The sequence below is a fragment of the Zalophus californianus genome, chromosome 10 (genome assembly GCF_009762305.2).
Source record: "Zalophus californianus isolate mZalCal1 chromosome 10, mZalCal1.pri.v2, whole genome shotgun sequence".
NCBI classification, from domain to species: Eukaryota; Metazoa; Chordata; class Mammalia; order Carnivora; family Otariidae; genus Zalophus; species Zalophus californianus.
In genome coordinates, this window is record NC_045604.1 from 41,790,450 (window position 1) to 41,807,870 (window position 17,421).

General features: G+C 35.6%; 1 protein-coding gene across 1 annotated transcript in view; it reads left to right on the plus strand.

Annotated features, from left to right (window-relative positions):
* XPR1 (xenotropic and polytropic retrovirus receptor 1) overlaps window positions 1-17,421 on the plus strand; it is a 250,678-nt gene that overhangs the window by 218,988 nt on the left and 14,269 nt on the right. The window contains exons 12-13 of the mRNA XM_027610878.2: window positions 12,398-12,564; window positions 16,857-16,996. Coding sequence (XP_027466679.1) covers window positions 12,398-12,564; window positions 16,857-16,996 — 307 coding nt within the window. The remainder of the gene's footprint in view (window positions 1-12,397; window positions 12,565-16,856; window positions 16,997-17,421) is intronic.

Below are 17,421 nucleotides of genomic sequence, written 5' to 3' on the forward strand. Positions count from 1 at the left end.
CCCTGTGTTTAGAGGTTTTTCTGTTACTGATTTTTATAGCCTATCTATGTATATGTTCAGTGGACACTTGAAAAGAATGTGTATTGTTGGGTAGAGTGTTTATTAGATCCTGTTGGTCGATGATGTTGAATTCTCTATCCTTACTTATTTTCTATCTCTTTGCTCTTCTTTTTGTTGTATCAGTTGTTGAGGAGAGTTAACATCTCCAACTATAATTTTGGATTTATCTATTTTTTCTTTCAGTTCTATCTATTTCTGCTACTCTCGTTGTTTGATGTAGATACAATTAGAATTGTTACATCTTCTTGGTAGATTGACTGTTATCATTATATAATACCCCTCTGTGTCTCCAGGAATCTTCTTTGCTCTGAAATCTATTTGATAATAATACAGCCACCCTGCTTTCCTTTGATTGTTTATATTATATATATATATATATATATATTTTCCACCTTTTTACTTTCAACATACCTATATCATTATATTTGAGGTGAGTTTCTTGTAGACAGAATATAATTGGGTCATAGTTTTTAATCCACTCAGCCAGTCTCTTTTAATTGGTGTATTTACACCGTTGACATTCAGTATAATTACTGATATTTTAGAACTTAAAATATGGCATTTTCTTTTTTGGTTTTCTGCTGTCTCTGCTTTTTATTTCTCTGTTTTTACTTGAACAGTTTTAGAGTTATATTTTGATTCATCTGTAGGATTTTTTTAGTGTATCTCTTTTTATAGTTTTTTTAATGGTTGTTCTAAGTATTACATTATATGTACATAAGTTATTGCAGTGTCCTAGTGTTGTCATTTAACCAGTTTGAGGCACTTATGGAAACTTTACCCCTCTTTGTATCTCTTTACCCTCCCCCATTTATAATGTAAGGGTCTTAAATATTTCTTCTACATACATTTAGAACCATATCTGTCAGTATTATAATTTTTGCTTTAGCTGTCAAGCATAATTTGGAAAACTCGAGAAAAGGAAAGCCTATTTTATTCATCTATATTTTTGCTTATTGATTGGGTTCTTTCTTCCTTCTTGAAGTTCTAAGGTTTTTTTCCTGTATTGTTTTCTTTGTTTAGAGAATCCAGCAACTCTTTTAGAGTAGATCTTCTAACAAATACTTGGTTTCCATTTATCAGAGAATGTCTTGATTTCCCCTTCATTTCTTGAGGGATATTTTCATTGAGTATAAGATTCTAGGTATATAGTTCATTTTTTTAGCTCTTAATAAATTTTGTGTTTTTTTCTTTTAGCCTCTAAAAGATTTCTGATGAGAAATCTGCTATTACTCATACTGTTTTAACCCTGATAGTTAACCTGTCATGTTTTTCTTGACTACTTTGAAGATGGTTATCTTTGTCTTTAGTTTTCAGAAGTTTAATTATCATGTGTTTGGCATGGTTTCTTTACGTTTATTCTAATTGAGCTTTGCTCAACTTCCTAAATCTGTAGGTTTATGTCTATTACCAAATTTGGGGAGTTTTCCACTATTGTTTCTTCAGGTCCTTTTTCCACCTCACCCTTCTTCTCTCCTTCTGGGCTCTGATGACACAAATGTTAGATCATTTAGGCCTTTTATTTCTTTGCTGAGGTTTTCTATTTTTTTGTTTGAAGCATTTTATAATTGCTCATTAAAGCATTTTTATCATGGCTGATTTAAAATCTTTGTCAAATAATTCCACTATCTCTGTCATCTCAGTTTGGGCATCTTTTTTCATTCAGTTTGAGATCTTCCTCTTTCCTAATATGACTAGTAATTTTCAATTGAAATCTGGACATTTTGGGTATTATGTTATGAAACTTCGGAGACACACACACACACACACACACACCCCACCCTTAATTATCCTTTGGATTCAGAACAATTCCTGCTTTTACATGGTAGCACTAGCTGCCAACTAGCAGCCTTGGCAGCATCATTTTCTTAGTCACAGATACCAGTGCATTTGTGTGATTATTTAAGTATTTTATTATATTCTGTCTATTCTTATCAAAGTAAGTGGGAATTATGGTAGTACATATCATTATTATGAAGAAATTTTAATATAATTAAAACAAAAATGGAAATCATTAGGCATACAGAAAGCAGCAATTTTTAAGCATCAGTGCCATCACTCATTCAGTTTGAAGACATTACCTGTGTTCTGTTGTAAACAGTAAAACAAAGAATGTTTGTAAGATATTAGGAATATTATCATTAAAGATTATGTCTACATGAAAAAATGTTCAACATCAGTAGCCATCAGGGAAATACAAATCAAAACCACAATGAGATACCACCTTAGAATGGCAAAAATTGACAAGGCAGGAAACAGCAAGTGTTGGCGAGGATGTGGAGAAAGGAGAACCCTCTTACACTGTTGGTGGGAATGCAAGCTGGTGTGGCCACTCTGGAAAACAGTATGGAGGTTCCTCAAGATGTTAAAAATAGAGCTACTCTACAATCCAGCAATTGCACTATTAGATATTTACCCCAAAGATACAGACGTAGTGAAAAGAAGGGGCACATGCACCCCAATGTTCATAGCAGCATTCTCCACCATAGCCAAACTGTGGAAGGAGCCGAGATGTCCTTCAACAGATGAATGGATAAAGAAGATGTGGTTCATATATTCAATGGAATATTACTCAGCCATCAGAAAGGATGAATACCCACCATTTGCATTGACATCGTGGAGCAGGAGAACATTATGCTAAGTGAAATAAGTCAAACAGAGAAAGACAATTATCATATGGTTTCACTCATATGTGGAACATAAGGAATAGCAGAGAGGACCACAGGGGAAGGGAGGGAAATCAGAGAGGGAGACAAACTATGAGAGACTCTGGACTCCGGGAACCAAACTGAGGGTTACAGAAGAGAGGGTGGTGGAGGAATGAGGTAACAAGGTGATGGGTATTAAGGAGAGTACGTGTGGTGATGAGCACTGCGTGTTATAGGCAACTAATGAATCGTTGAACACTACATCAAAAACTAATGATGGGGGCGGCTGGGTGGCTCATTCGTTAAGCGTTTGCCTTCGCCTCAGGTCATGATCCCAGGGTCGTGGGATCAAGCCCCGCATCAGGCTCTCTGCTCGACGGGCGGCCTGCTTCTCCCTCTCACACTCCCCCTGCTTGTGTTCCCTCTCGCACTCTCTCTGTCAAATAAATAAAATCTTTAAAACAAAAACAACAACAACAACAAAAAACTAATGATGTATTATATGCTGGCTAATTGAACATAATAAAAAAAACTCATAGCAAAAAAAAAAATAAAGATTGTGTCGGGGTGTCTGGGTGGCTCAGTTAGTTGAGTGTCCAACTCTTGGTTTTGGCTCAGGTCGTGATCTCAGGGTCATGAAATTGAGCCCCGCATGGGGCTCCCTGCTCAGCAGGGAGTCTGCTTGAGATTCTCTTCCTTTCCCTTTCCCTCTACCCCACTCCTTGCTCACTCACACTCTCTCATCTCAGATAAATAAATCTTAAAAAAAAAAAAGATTGTGTTTAAAGGACAAGGAAGACATAAGGAGTTTTATTTTCTTTATTGTTTTAGCTCTTGGGAAACAAATTCCTTATAAACATGTATGTTATTTGACTTTTTCACGTTCAGCATTTCTTTTCTTTTCTTTTTTAGCGGGGGAGGGGCAGAGGGAAAAGGAGAGAGAGGATCCTAAGCGGGCTCCACACTTAATCCCAAAACCCCGAGATCATGACCTGAGCTGAAATTGAGTCAGATGCTTAATGGACTGAGCCACCTAGGTGCCCCATATTCAGCTTTTTACAAGTTGTTTTCAGGGACTCATTGTATATGAAGTATGCCCAGAAATCATGTTACCTTCCCCAAATCTGTTGGAAGGTAAGGTGTTGTGCAGAAAATAAAAGAATGAGTAAAACACAGCCATTGCCCTCAGTTTAATTTGGCAGATATTGATTGTTCTTATCACATGGAGTATAGTGCGTAGGCCCTGGAAAAATGCTGACATGATACCTTTCCTAAAAGACGTGCGTGCACACACACACGATTCACTCTAGTGTAAAGTTAAATTCCTTTTTAAATGCCAGATAGGGTACAGTCTTCCAGGAAAGAGAAAAGAGATGTGTACATAATAATAAAAATACAAGCACAAACAAAATGTTTTATGAAAAGAATACCATAGGAAGGGGGAGATTCCCTTTTCTATACTTATAAGTGTTTTGCCTTTGCTTTTATTATTATCTCAGAAATGTTAACTTTGAAAAAAAAAGGTTTATGATAACTCTTACTGCTTTTCTCAAGCCTTCAATTCAGTTTTACCCTTTTTACTTTTATAGACCACCATGTCTCCTACTAACTTGAGAAAATTGAGCCTATCAGGAGTCATTTCCCTTCACCCACCTTCTCCTTACATACTTATTTAATCCAAATCCATTCTCACTACATATTTTTCCCAGTGTTAGGTAACTGTTTTCCCTCCTAAGGGCTCTGACCTCATTTCTGTCTCTTTCAGGATCTTGCTCTAGCAGTCATTCTTTTTCTTTCCTAGGTCTTCAATCTCTTCATTATTACTAACTCCTTTCCTTCAGCCTGTGTATATACTCAAGAGTCTCTAACCCTAAAAGACTTCCCTGGAGTAGTCTCTTTTCTTCTCTCATGCTTTTTTTTTTTTTTTTAAAGATTTTACTTCGTTATTTGACAGAGAGAGACAAGTGAGAGAGAGGGAGAAGCAGGCTTCCCACTGAGCAGGGAGCCCAAAGTGGGCTCATGGGATCCCAGGACCCCGGGATCATGACCTGAGCCAAAGACACTCTTAACGACTGAGCCACCCAGGCTCCCCTTCTTTTCTCATTCTTACATCTCAAAACAGTAGTCTGCCTGTCCTCACTGTCTCTATTCCTATAGCCACAATAACTTTGTATAATAATGTAAGCCTTGTATATATTTTAAAACCTTGAAATGTATACAAACATTAGAATTTATATTTTGAAAGAGATAAGGAGAAACTAACATTTGAGAGAGCTCTCATTTGTTTGGATCTTTGGTGTAAAGAAACACAGGATAGGGGCGCCTGGGTGGCTCAGTTGGTTGGGCAACTGCCTTCGGCTCAGGTCATGATCCTGGAGTCCTGGGATCGAGCCCCGCATCAGACTCCTTGCTCGGCAGGCAGTCTGCTTCTCCCTTTGACCCTCCCCCCTCTAGTGTTCTCTCTCTCTCATTCTCTCTTTCTCAAATGAATAGACAAAAATCTTAAAAAAAAAAAAAGAAACACAGGATAAATTCAACAAAATTTAGTCAAATGCAGTGTAAATGGAAGACTTCTATTTCTGATTGTCTCCTTACCCTTTTCATAGAAGGCACTTGTATTATTTTGGTGGTTCCAAAATGGGCTCAACCCCTGTCTTAACATATATGTGCCTCCCAAATCCGTATCTTAAGCTTCGTATTTCTATTTCTGTTTGTTTCCTGAGCATTTTCCATCTCAGTGTCTCATAGGTACCTTAAAGTCATCATATTCAAAATTAAACTCTTTTTTTTTTTCCCCTTAGCCTTTTTCAGGCCCATGTTGTTTTCTATCTTACTGGTTCATGGCCCTGTGCTGTGCAGTCACCCAGGTTAAACTATGAGTTGTCCTTGACTCTGCCCTTTATCTTACCTCACAATTCACCAATTCCTGCCAGTATTAGTTCCTGTTTTTCTTTTTTTGCCTGACCTCCCTGTACCTTCTACTTCCACTCAATTTTAGTCCTCATCATTTCTCACTAGGCTACTACAACAGCCTCCTGATTAGTACACCACCTACAGTCTTTACTCCTCCATCTCATCCCCCTTCCTAGCACTGTACTATTTAATATGGTAGTTACTAGGAGCTACTAGATACATATAACTGTTGAGCACTTGAAATGTTCCTAGGCAAAACTGAGATGTACTGTAAAATACAAAATGGATTTTGAAGACATGAAAAAAAGAATATAAAAGCTCCCAATAATTTTATATTACTAAAATAACATATTAGATTTATTAGATTAAATAAAATATATTATTAAATTAACTTTAGGGGCTTCTGGGTGGCTCAGTTGGTTAAGCATCTAACTCGATTTCAGCTCAGATCATGATCTTGGGGTCATGAGATTGAGCCCCACATTGGGCTGCATGCTGGGCATGGAGCCTGCTTAGGATTCTCTCTCTCTCCCTCTTCCTCTGCCCCTCCCACCACCCCTCGTGTGTGTGCTCTCTCTCTCTCTCTTAAAAAAATTTTAATTTTACCTGTTTCTCTTTACCTTTTTTTTTTTAAGATTTTATTTATTCATTTGAGAGAGAGAGAACACGAGCAGAGGGGAGGGGCAGAGGGAGAGGGAGAAGCAGACTCTCTGCTGAGCAGGAAGCCCAATTTGGGATTTGATCCCAGGACCCTGGGATCATGACCTAAGGCAAAGGCAGACACTTAACCAACTGAGCCATCCAGGCGCCCCTCTCTTTACCTTTAAAAATATGGTTACTAGAAACTGTAATTAATATCACATATGGAACTCTTCCTCCAGTTTTTCATCACTCAGGTATCAACTCCTTCTCATCACTCAGGTATCAACTTACAGACCTTCTCTGTCTGAACACTATCTAAAGGAATTCTGTCAGTCTCAGCCCTATTACCATGTTCTTTTTTCTTGTCACTTTTCACGGTGCGAAATTATCTTGTTTATTTGTATATCTGATCATTGTCTACCCCCACTAAGTAGTAAACTTCACAGGGGCAGGAAAGTTGCTCATTAGTGAATAAGATTTATTAGTATGTGCTTAGTACCTAGAACATCTGACATATGGTAGGTGCTAATTCATTGGATGTATGGATGGATGGTTTCTACACTGTATGACATGGCTCAAGACTCAGCTTAAATAGTGCCTCCTTTAGGAGGCCTTTCCTGGCTATTAAACCTCCTGAAAGCCTGGTTTATTGAGTCCTCTGTTATGCACAGTTCTACAGTTGTACTTATACACTGTCTTTTTGTTTACTTCCTATCTCTTCTTTTATCCTTTAGCCCTTAGTAGTTCTTCAGTATATCCATCCCCATTCTCTAAAATATGCCTGGTTACCCAATAGGCATTCACCATGTTTGTTGAATATAGAAATAAAATTTTTCTTTTTAATTAATCTTAAGTATTATAACTATATGTTAATGAACACAGCTTATAGTAGACAGTAAACATCTGTTGCATGAATAAATGAATTCCTGTGTAGTATTTTTTTATTATAGAAACAATATAGCAGGGCTGCCTGGGTGGCTCAGTTGGTTAAGCATGTGCCTTTGGCTCAGGTCATGATCCCAGGGTCCTGGGAAAATATCACTACCCTAATAGCAATTATTTTCCTTAGCCCACTTTTTCCTTTTATTTTTAATAATACAAGTAAAACATGGATGTGTATATGTCACTATAAAAATAAATTTCAAATAATACAGAAATACCTAAAGTTAAAAGTGAGCCCCTTTAATAATCTTACTTCCTTCATCAGGAATAGATACCTCTGTCTTTTTCTATAAACATAAATTTTATATACAGTATGAAGTCATATATGTATAGTATTTAAATTCTGTTTTTCACATACCTTAGAAATGTCTTTAGTGTTACTTCATAGTTTTATGGAATTGTCTTTTCATTTTAGAATTGAGATGGATGTAGAGCAACAGTTGTCTAATGGGACGCCTGGGTGGCTCAGTTGGTTAAGCGACTGCCTTTGGCCCGGGTCATGATCCCAGGGTCCTGGGATCGAGTCCCACACTGGGCTTCTTGCCAGGCAGGGAGCCTGCTTCTCCCTCTCTCTCCCTCTGCTTGTGCTCTCTCTGTCAAATAAATAAAATCTTTAAAAAAAAAAAAAGTTGTCTAGCACAAAAAAGTTCCTTGTCTTCATTTATCCTTAGGCCTAATGATTTCCATTTTTGTCTCAATCATTTTAAGATTATGAATTTTCTGTAATCACAAAGTTAGAAAGAGGCAGAGTCTAGATTCAGACCCAGATCTTCTTACTTCAAATCCAGTCATCTTTCCACTTATTGACTGTCTCTCTGAACTTAAGCTTTCTTAACTATAAAATGGGAATAATAATGTCTTTCTTGCCTGCTCTTAGGATAAATATGATAATCACCTGAGGAGGCTACATGTGACCTCACATTTTAACTAAAACATACTAATGATCAGGGAAGTATCTATATCCATTTTTAGAGAACCATATTATTCTTGTAATTCAGTGTTTTGATGTTTTTCAGGTTATGGGAATAGAACTAAGATTTGCTAGATGCCACACTAATTCATAGCTTATTACCTGCATGGGTTTGGGTTTTGAAAATGGTGTGCAGTCTCTTTTTTTTTTGTTTTTTAATTTAATTTTAGATTAGAAACTAGCAAACTGTTATCAGAATAGAAAGGTTTTGGTTGAAAAGAAAACCATTCACTTTCTCTTTACACAATGCCACTTCTTTCATTTTTAAAATATCTTCCTGAAACATGGTTCAAGGATGATTTTCATATATAATTTTTCTGGTTTCTCTCTTAGCACTTTTCCTGGTATATTATTTTGCTTTATCCCTCCTATGATAACCCTGGGTACAAAACTCTAAGAAGCTTATTTTTATTTGTTTTAAATTCAGTAGATAACATTACCATAAATATTTTCAGTATGAATTATGCTTCTAATATGACAGGTGTGTAATAGAAGCTTAGGTTAGAATAGCAATGACTTGATTTTCTATGATTCTGAACATCACTAAAGTGGGCTACCAGAAGTAGCCAAGAGAGAATTAGATGTAATTGCTTGCCTAAAGTGATAATATCTTTCCAGCACATCCCCTGAATACCAATAAAGGCAGATGATTTCAGGGAGAAGCACTCCTCATTTGGGAGATGGGAAAGATCAAGTAAGGGTAATAATTAAAAAGAGACCAAAATGTAACACATGTAGACTAGGTGTACACTAATAATTTTTTGAAAAAGTAAGATAAAGCATTACTTATTCCAAAATATTCTGTTGAAATACTTGCTTTTTGAAGTCAGTAAGGGCTTGTATGTGTTTCATAGAAATTTTATGGAAATCATATGAGCTTAGAAAGGAGGGAGATACTTGACCCACTGTACCATTTTAAGAATTATCCTCTAAGAATAGGACTTGTATTAAAATCTAGAACACATTAAAGAAAACTAGCATATTGATTTTTGTTTCCTTATTAATTCCTTTCTTTTAAACTTCCCCCCACAATCTCCTTTTATATAATAATTTGAACTTGATAATTTATTTAGTAATTAGAAAAGAAATTGGGCTTCCAGTAATAACACTTGATGTTACCTGTACTTACTTGAGAAATACTCATTTTTTTAACTTCTTGCTCAATGTATCTATTACTTCTCATTTCAAAATTTTTTATTTTTTATTTTTATTTATTTGAGAGAGAGAGAATGAGGGATAGAGAGCACGAGAGGGAAGAGGGTCAGAGGGAGAAGCAGACTCCCTGCTGAGCAGGGAGCCCGATGTGGGACTCGATCCCGGGACTCCAGGATCATGACCTGAGCCGAAGGCAGTCGCTTAACCAACTGAGCCACCCAGGCGCCCTATTACTTCTCATTTCATTACTTTTACTTAGCAAACAAAATGATGGTTTGTTTTTGTAAAAACTAAATGAGATAATATATATGAAGTGCCTGGCTCATAGTAAGCATTCAGTTTTTTAAAAAAGTGTTGCAAATATAATTTACGATTAAGTTGCTGTCTTTGTCTCTTTGTGTTGATCTTGTTTTGAAAAATATGAGAACAGTGTGAATTTTATTAAGGTGCTATATTTGCTTTGCAATTTTCTTTGCAAACCTTAGTAGGTTACAAGATTTTTAAATGCAATCATGATGCTAATTATTGAATAATACTACTCAGTTAGACTGTGTCTATCTATAGAATGAAGTAAATGGAACACATCCAACTAAACTAGATAAGTATTTTGTTAGGACTTTTAAACTGATAATTTATGTGGTACGGTGTTATAGTATAAACAGTCAACCCAATTTACTTTTGGTGAAGAAGAGTTTTTATGAAAATAGTTTAAACCTGAAAATGTGTTTATTTTATTTTATTTATTGGGCGCCTGGGTGGCTCAGTTGGTTAAGCGACTGCCTTTGGCTCAGGTCATGATCCCGGAGTCCTGGGATCGAGTCCCACATCGGGCTCCCAGCTCAGCAGGGAGCCTGCTTCTCCCTCTGACCCCTCCCTCTGACCCTCAGGGGGAGGGGCAGAGAGAGAAGCAGGCTCCCTGCTGAGCTAGGAGCCGGATATGGGACTCGACCCCAGAACCCTGGGATCATGACCTGAGCCGAAGGCAGACACTTACCCTACTGAGCCACCCAGGCATCCCTGAAAACGTGTTTATATCTAAGCTTAACTGTTCACTAGTATCACTTGTGGACCATTGAAAAAATTAATGGTTTTTATTTCCAACCGCTGACTTTCCAGAAGAAGCTGAACAGTGATGTGCTGTTACATGTTTAACAAACCAGCTTTTAGGTAGGAGTAGGGACAGGAGGTACTGATTTGCAGTGTTTGTTGATTTCCGTGGTGTAAGTACTTCCACCATAGCCAGTTTAAGCTACTAAGATAATATTGAATGTTGGGAAAAGCTATAGTAGCACAGCAGTATATAATGTTTCCATCATACAGATACAATAAACATACATAACAAAAAAAAGGGTAATAGCAAAATGTAGTGAAATAATGAATTTTGAGTTTTTATTACCTTTGTTTTTAATATAACTAATTGTAAGTTTGTATAATTTAATTTTTAATAATTGTGTTTAACAGTTTTGAAAATGTAACAGTTCTTTTGAGCTGGTATGAACTGATTAATACTGGAACTATAACATACCCATATTTTTTAAATTGGCTAAGTAATTCTGATGCAAGCAACCTGGCAACTTAATTGTTTTTCTAAAATAGATAAGATCCTAAGTACCAAGAGGTCATTCCATAGTCAGACCCAAAATGTCTTTTCCAGGCTCATTTTAAATCATACTCATTCTCTTTACATCCTCCATGTTTCACCCACACTAGATTTAGATTATTTGCAGCTCCTCAAACACACCTTGTACTTTCCCACCCTCCTGGCTTTTCATTATCTTCCTTCAGCTTTGAATATCCTTGCATCATCTGCCTGACTTTTGCAACACTGTTTGTTTATTCTTCTACAAATAACTCAAATGCTACTTCCTCTTATTTCCTACTGTTGGAAACATTCCCATTCCCCTTGATGTTCTCATAGTGCTTTGTTTATACTTCATTTTGAGCTCAGATTTATCATTAATAACAAATGACTATTTCTACTTACTATATTATAAATTTCTAAAGGGTGCCTTTGAATTATACTGTACTTAATACTTTTAATGCCTAAAAATGATTAATAAACACTTGTTTTAATAGGAAGGACTTTATTTTAATAGGAAGGATTGTGGATAAGGCATGATACATCCTTTATTTTCTGTGCCTTTGGGAAACTAACCAAAATTTAAACTTTTTTGAATTAGATGTTTTGTAACTTTTTTCCTGATAACTCCTGATTTCCTGACAATTCCTGATTCCTGATTTTTCCTGATAATTCAGGACCATATTAATACCTATATCCTGGGAACACAAATAATATCATGATGACTCAAACTTACCAAAGAAGAATTTCATTAGAGAATATATGAAGCACTTAAGAGTGAAAAATACTAAATTATATAACAGCATATGCAAATTATTTTTATTATTCTGATTGAGTGTACTTTGTTGTGTTCCCAGCATTTTCATCTATAAACAACCTCTAAAAGCAAAAATATCATGCTTTGCTTTGTGATCTGAGAGAAATTTGCTTTCATATATATCCTTAAGGATAATCAATCTGTTGCTTTCTGGCTTTTTATCTGGAATTAAAAGTATCTGATTGCCTTCACAATAAGTATAGACAAGATCTAAGTATATGAAGGAAATGTTCTAAGGTTAAAACAATCCAAGAATTTCTTGAAGCAAATGTAGCACATTTCTTATTAGTGGTGTTTCTCAATTTTTTTTTTTTCATTTTTGACCCTAATCTGCCACCTGATGGTAAAAAATAAAATGACATCTTTTGTAATATTCAAAACCTCCATTGCAATTATTTGGATTTTTATGTATTCAGCATAGAGCCTCTAAAACTCAAATGCACATTTGTACAAATTTTATGTATTTGGTAAATGTTTGATGATTACTTTGTACTTCAGGAGAATCAGTTACTCTTTAACTTCTATTAGACAGCGTTCCTACTAGGGAGATTTGTTTAAAATCTTCTTTTATGGTGCTGTTTAAAGAATCTTTTTTAAATTAGTTTTATTTAATGAGGAATTGTACTTAAATCTCACAGTTGTCTCTTTTACCTTTCCCTTTCTTTCTTCAGAACGAGGTCACTCAGACACCATGGTATTCTTTTATCTTTGGATAGTGTTTTGTATCATCAGTTCCTGTTATACCCTCATCTGGGATCTGAAGATGGACTGGGGTCTCTTTGATAAGAATGCTGGAGAAAACACCTTTCTCCGGGAAGAGATTGTATACCCCCAAAAAGTATGTACAAAGAATGCTTGTATTTGTTTTAAAAACAACAGCAGCAGCTCCAGTGTATCACCAGCTAAATCCTATTATGATGCATACCTAATCCCAACCTAATATATTGAGAAAAAACAACTAATTACCAAAAAATACTAATTCATTTTGTCAGCAAAAATGCCAGTTTTTTACTATATGCTGGGCACTATAGAAAATAAAAAAGTTCTCATTCTCAAAGAGGCCATAAACTATATTAAACAGGTAAGTAAACAAATTGCAGTACAATGTGATAAAGTCTAGAATAGAGGAATAAGTAACTTACTATAATATATGACCTAATTTTGAAGATGCAGTTTACTCTGTCTCACATGCCGTCTTCTCCCCCCTTTTTGTCTGCCTTGCAAACTCCTGTTTCTCCTTTTTTTATTTTAATTTTTTATTTATTTTTAATTGAAGTATAGTTGACACACAAGTGTTACATTAGTTTCGGGTGTACAACATAGTGATTCGACACTCTATGTTAGGCTACGCTCACAAGTGTAGCTACCATCTGTCACCGTACAGCACTGTTTCAGTACTGTTGACTATATATTCCATGTGCTGTACTTTTCATCCTAGAGACTTATTTCATAACTGGAAGCCTATATCCTCCCACTCCCCTTCCCCCATTTTGCCCATTCCTTTACCCCCCACCCCTCTGGCAACCATCAGTTTGTCCTGTGTATTTATGGGTCTTTCTCTACTTTTTGTTTATTAATTTGTTTTTTGGATTCCACATATAAGTGAAATCATATTTTAGATTCCACATATAAATGTCTTTCTCTTCTGACTTCACTTAGCATTGTGCCTTCTAGGTCCATCCATGTTGTTGCAAATGACAACATCTCATCCTTTTTTATAGCTGAGTTATAGTCCAGAGTGTGTGTGTGTGTGTGTGTGTGTGTGTGTGTGTGTGTGTGTGTACACGTGTACACGCATCTTCTTTATCCATTCATCTGTCAATGGACACTTGGATGGCTTCCATATCTTGGCTGTTGTAAATAATGCTACAGTAAAACAAAGGAGGGCAGATATATTTTCAAATTACTGTTTTTGTTTTCTTTGCGTAAATACACAGGTGGAATTACTGGATCATATGTAGTTCTATTTCTTTTTCTTCATACTGTTTTCCACAGTTGACTATACCAGTTACATTCCCAACAACAGTGCATGAGGGTTCCTTTTTCTCCACATCCTCTCCGGTTCCTCCTTTTAAAAAGTCATTTCAAGGGTTACTTTCTCTAAAAAGCCTTTATTTTTCTAAACATATTTAACCGTTTGTCCTAATCCCATTTTACCCTCTACAAACTTGTCTTGTAGCAGTTAGCACACTGTATTATAATTATCTGCCTAGGTATCCATATCCCTCACTGCCCGGCATAGTTCCTAGCATATGGTAGACTTAATATTTGTGGAATGCCTCAATAAATACTTGACTGAGTAAGCAGTGCTGTGAAAGCACAAAGGAAAGGAAGTGCCTGACTCTCCTTTGGTGCATCAAGAAGGCTTCTCTTTTCATTTATTTCAACCAATATTTGTTAAAGTAAAGTACCAATTTAGTCTGAAAACACATGGATAATTCCTTAGGAATTATTTGTATATGAATAAAAGGATAAGAGAGCCTAAATTAAAAAAAGACCCAGAGTATCATTACTCAGATAATGAAAGAAATTAAACAATGAACTAAGAATCCTGGTAAGTGAATTCTGATCTCAGGTGTCTCACTAACTAGCTACACAACTTTAGGAAACTGTACTATAGTGTATTCTTTTCTACTGGATTATCTCTTGATCCTTTCCCAGTTCTAAAATTCTGTGATGAGGAAGGATGTATAGATTGGGTCACTCATACTTCATACTATGTCAGAATGTCACCAGTACCTCAAAACTGAACTTTGAAAAGTGTGCGAATATGTAACATTCAGTTGGTGAATAGGGAAAGCTGTTTTATTAAAGTGTGAGCACTAAAGATAGACAGTAGGAGAGTGGATACAAAGAATGATATGTAGGGCAACTTCAGATAAGTAAATGAAGACAGAAAGGAGGATATTAATTTACACTGATCTTTTTCTTTACGTAGGTTATAGCAATAATCCCAATGTGCAAATTTAGAATATATGACCAAGGCACTAGACATATCTTTATAAATCTCATTTGAAAAGAAAATCAGAGAGCACCTCAGTTGTTAGAGCATGCCACTGTTGATCTCAGGGTTGTAGGTTCAAGCCTCACATTAGGTGTAGAAATTACTTTAAAAAATGTTTTTTTAAAAGAGAAAGAAAATCAGTAATGTTAAGTACAAATCAGAGAGCAGACATGAGCTCAGGTAAATGATGGTCCTTTTGTGCTTACTAAAAGGTAAGCTTTATTGCCTCCATATATTGTTCTTGCCTTACTGAGAAATATAATACATTTACTTCTCAAGCTGATTGCTCAGATGAATTATTCATATTTTTATATAAATGTTAATCCATGCCTCCTTTTAAATAGTTCTAACTTACTGGCTTCTGTGTAATGAAATTAGTGAATAGAGATTTTCATTGAGTTTCATTATTGCATTTTCATAACCCTAAGAAATACAGTATATGGTTTCCTACATTATAATTTGCAAATTTATAAGAAAAATGTTCTGCTAGATCGCCACATCCCTTTTCATCTTAAAAAGACAAATATTGGAATAAAATTCATTCTACTTGAAAAAGAAAGAAAAGCTATCTTGAAATCAGTTCTTAGGGATTAACAGGTCATATTGCTGAGCACCACACCCGGATCCAGGAAGTATTTTTGTTATCTCCATTTTAAAACTTAATTTTTCTCTGTCTTTTGACCTCATGTTAAGTGTATTCCTCCCAAGACTTTAACATTTTTGGTAACATCAAGCTCCCACATAGTCAACTGTGGATCATTTTAAAACTGACTCTTAAAGTAACATGAAATTGCAGTTCTTCCCTGAGGCCTAATAATGAGTTCACTGGATGTGGATTTATCCAAAAACTGCATTATCGCTGTATTGGATGGATGGGGGAAGGAACAGGGAGGTATGTAAATATGTTAAAATCTTCATAAAATTGGGGCGTCTGGGTGGCTCAGTCATTAAGCGTCTGCCTTTGGCTCAGGTCATGATCGTAGGGTCCTGGGATCGAGCCCCGCATCGGGCTCCCCACTTGGCGGGAAGCCTGCTTCTCCCCTTCCCACTCCCCTTGCTTGTGTTCCCTCTCTCACTGTGTCTCTCTCTGTCAAATAAATAAATAAAATCTTAAAAAAAAAAACTTAATAAAATTTATTCTGATCAGCAGTGGATAACATCTCCAGTTGATTAATCAAGATATTGCAATATACACACATTATTTAGAAATATGAAGGATAAATACTAGGAGAGATAGCTACAAATTCTGAAATTGTTGGTCTCTAGAGAATGAGAAGAGAAGGTGGCAAGGAGATTGCTCTTTTTTTGTTAATAACCTTCTAACATGACTAGTATTCCTTTGTTAAATTTTGTAAAAAAAAAAAAAATATATATATATATATAAATGTGATGCTGTAAATACATGGCTATTCTAGTTCCCATAAGATGTCACAACCTTTAAATACATGTATTTAAAGAGCTGATTATCCAGAGATTAATAACAAATCCATGGATTACAGTTCTAGTCCATTGGCAGTTTGTGTACTTAAAACTTTTGTGTAGCTAAAATTGGACTCCAAAATAGTGGGTACTAGTATCTGAAAGAATTTGAATGCTGTCTTTCCCATGTAAAAATACAACATTCCTTAAATTCAACCCATGTTTGTGATATCCAAGCTTCATTTTATTTAATGACCTCAAAAAACAAGGTAAAATTCCTTCAAATGCAGAGTAAGGCAATTTGAGAATAAAAGTGCAAATAACACAGTTCATTAATCTGCTAATCTTTTTGCTCTTGAGTCTTTATTAGCATATGATGTACACATTAATATATAATCTCAATCAGATTAAGGATCTCATCTGGTTTATATTTCTGGGGTTTAGAAGAGAGCCTGGCATACATTATGAGAATAAAATATATTTGTTAAGTGATTAATGAAATTCAATAAAACTTCATTTTGATATTGCACTATTTGAGAAAAAAATAATTTGTTGAGATCTTTCTAAAATAGAAAATAAAAATAAAACCATTTTTCCTCTTTAACCTGTGCTTGTTGGGACATATGTGAGTCTCGTTGCTGTGATAGGTGTGCTTATTTGTGAGAAACATAATGGTACGTGTACTCAATTTGCTTATTATTCCTTAGGCCTATTACTACTGTGCCATCATAGAGGATGTGATTCTGCGCTTTGCTTGGACTGTCCAAATCTCAATTACCTCCATGACATTGTCGCCTCATTCTGGGGACATCGTTGCTACTGTCTTTGCTCCCCTTGAGGTTTTCCGGTAAGCAGACTACCAAAAAGTCTATCGAAGTTTTTTTCCCTTAGAAGACACCCAATACTTACAAATTAGAATTTATTAAAACTTATACTTGAAAGGCTTAAATTTTCCAACTTTTCTCAAACTTCTCATTGGCCTCAGATTTGGAAAATCCTCCTTGAAGGTCTAAGAGGTTAATTCTTACAAAGTTAAAAATACTATTAATGATGGCTTATAAGCTTTTTCTAGAATTGGGCTCCATTGGAAGGGTCATGAATGGAAATTGGGAGGTAAAAAGTCTTAGAATAGAAATTAAAATAATCTTTTGAGAATCATTATTTGCAATTTGATATTCTGGGTTATTCAGGCAGCTTTTTCACTGGAAACAAAGGAAGTGCCAGAGGAATTGTCTTTTAAATCTTCCTAAAGACATCAGTGATCTAACAAGA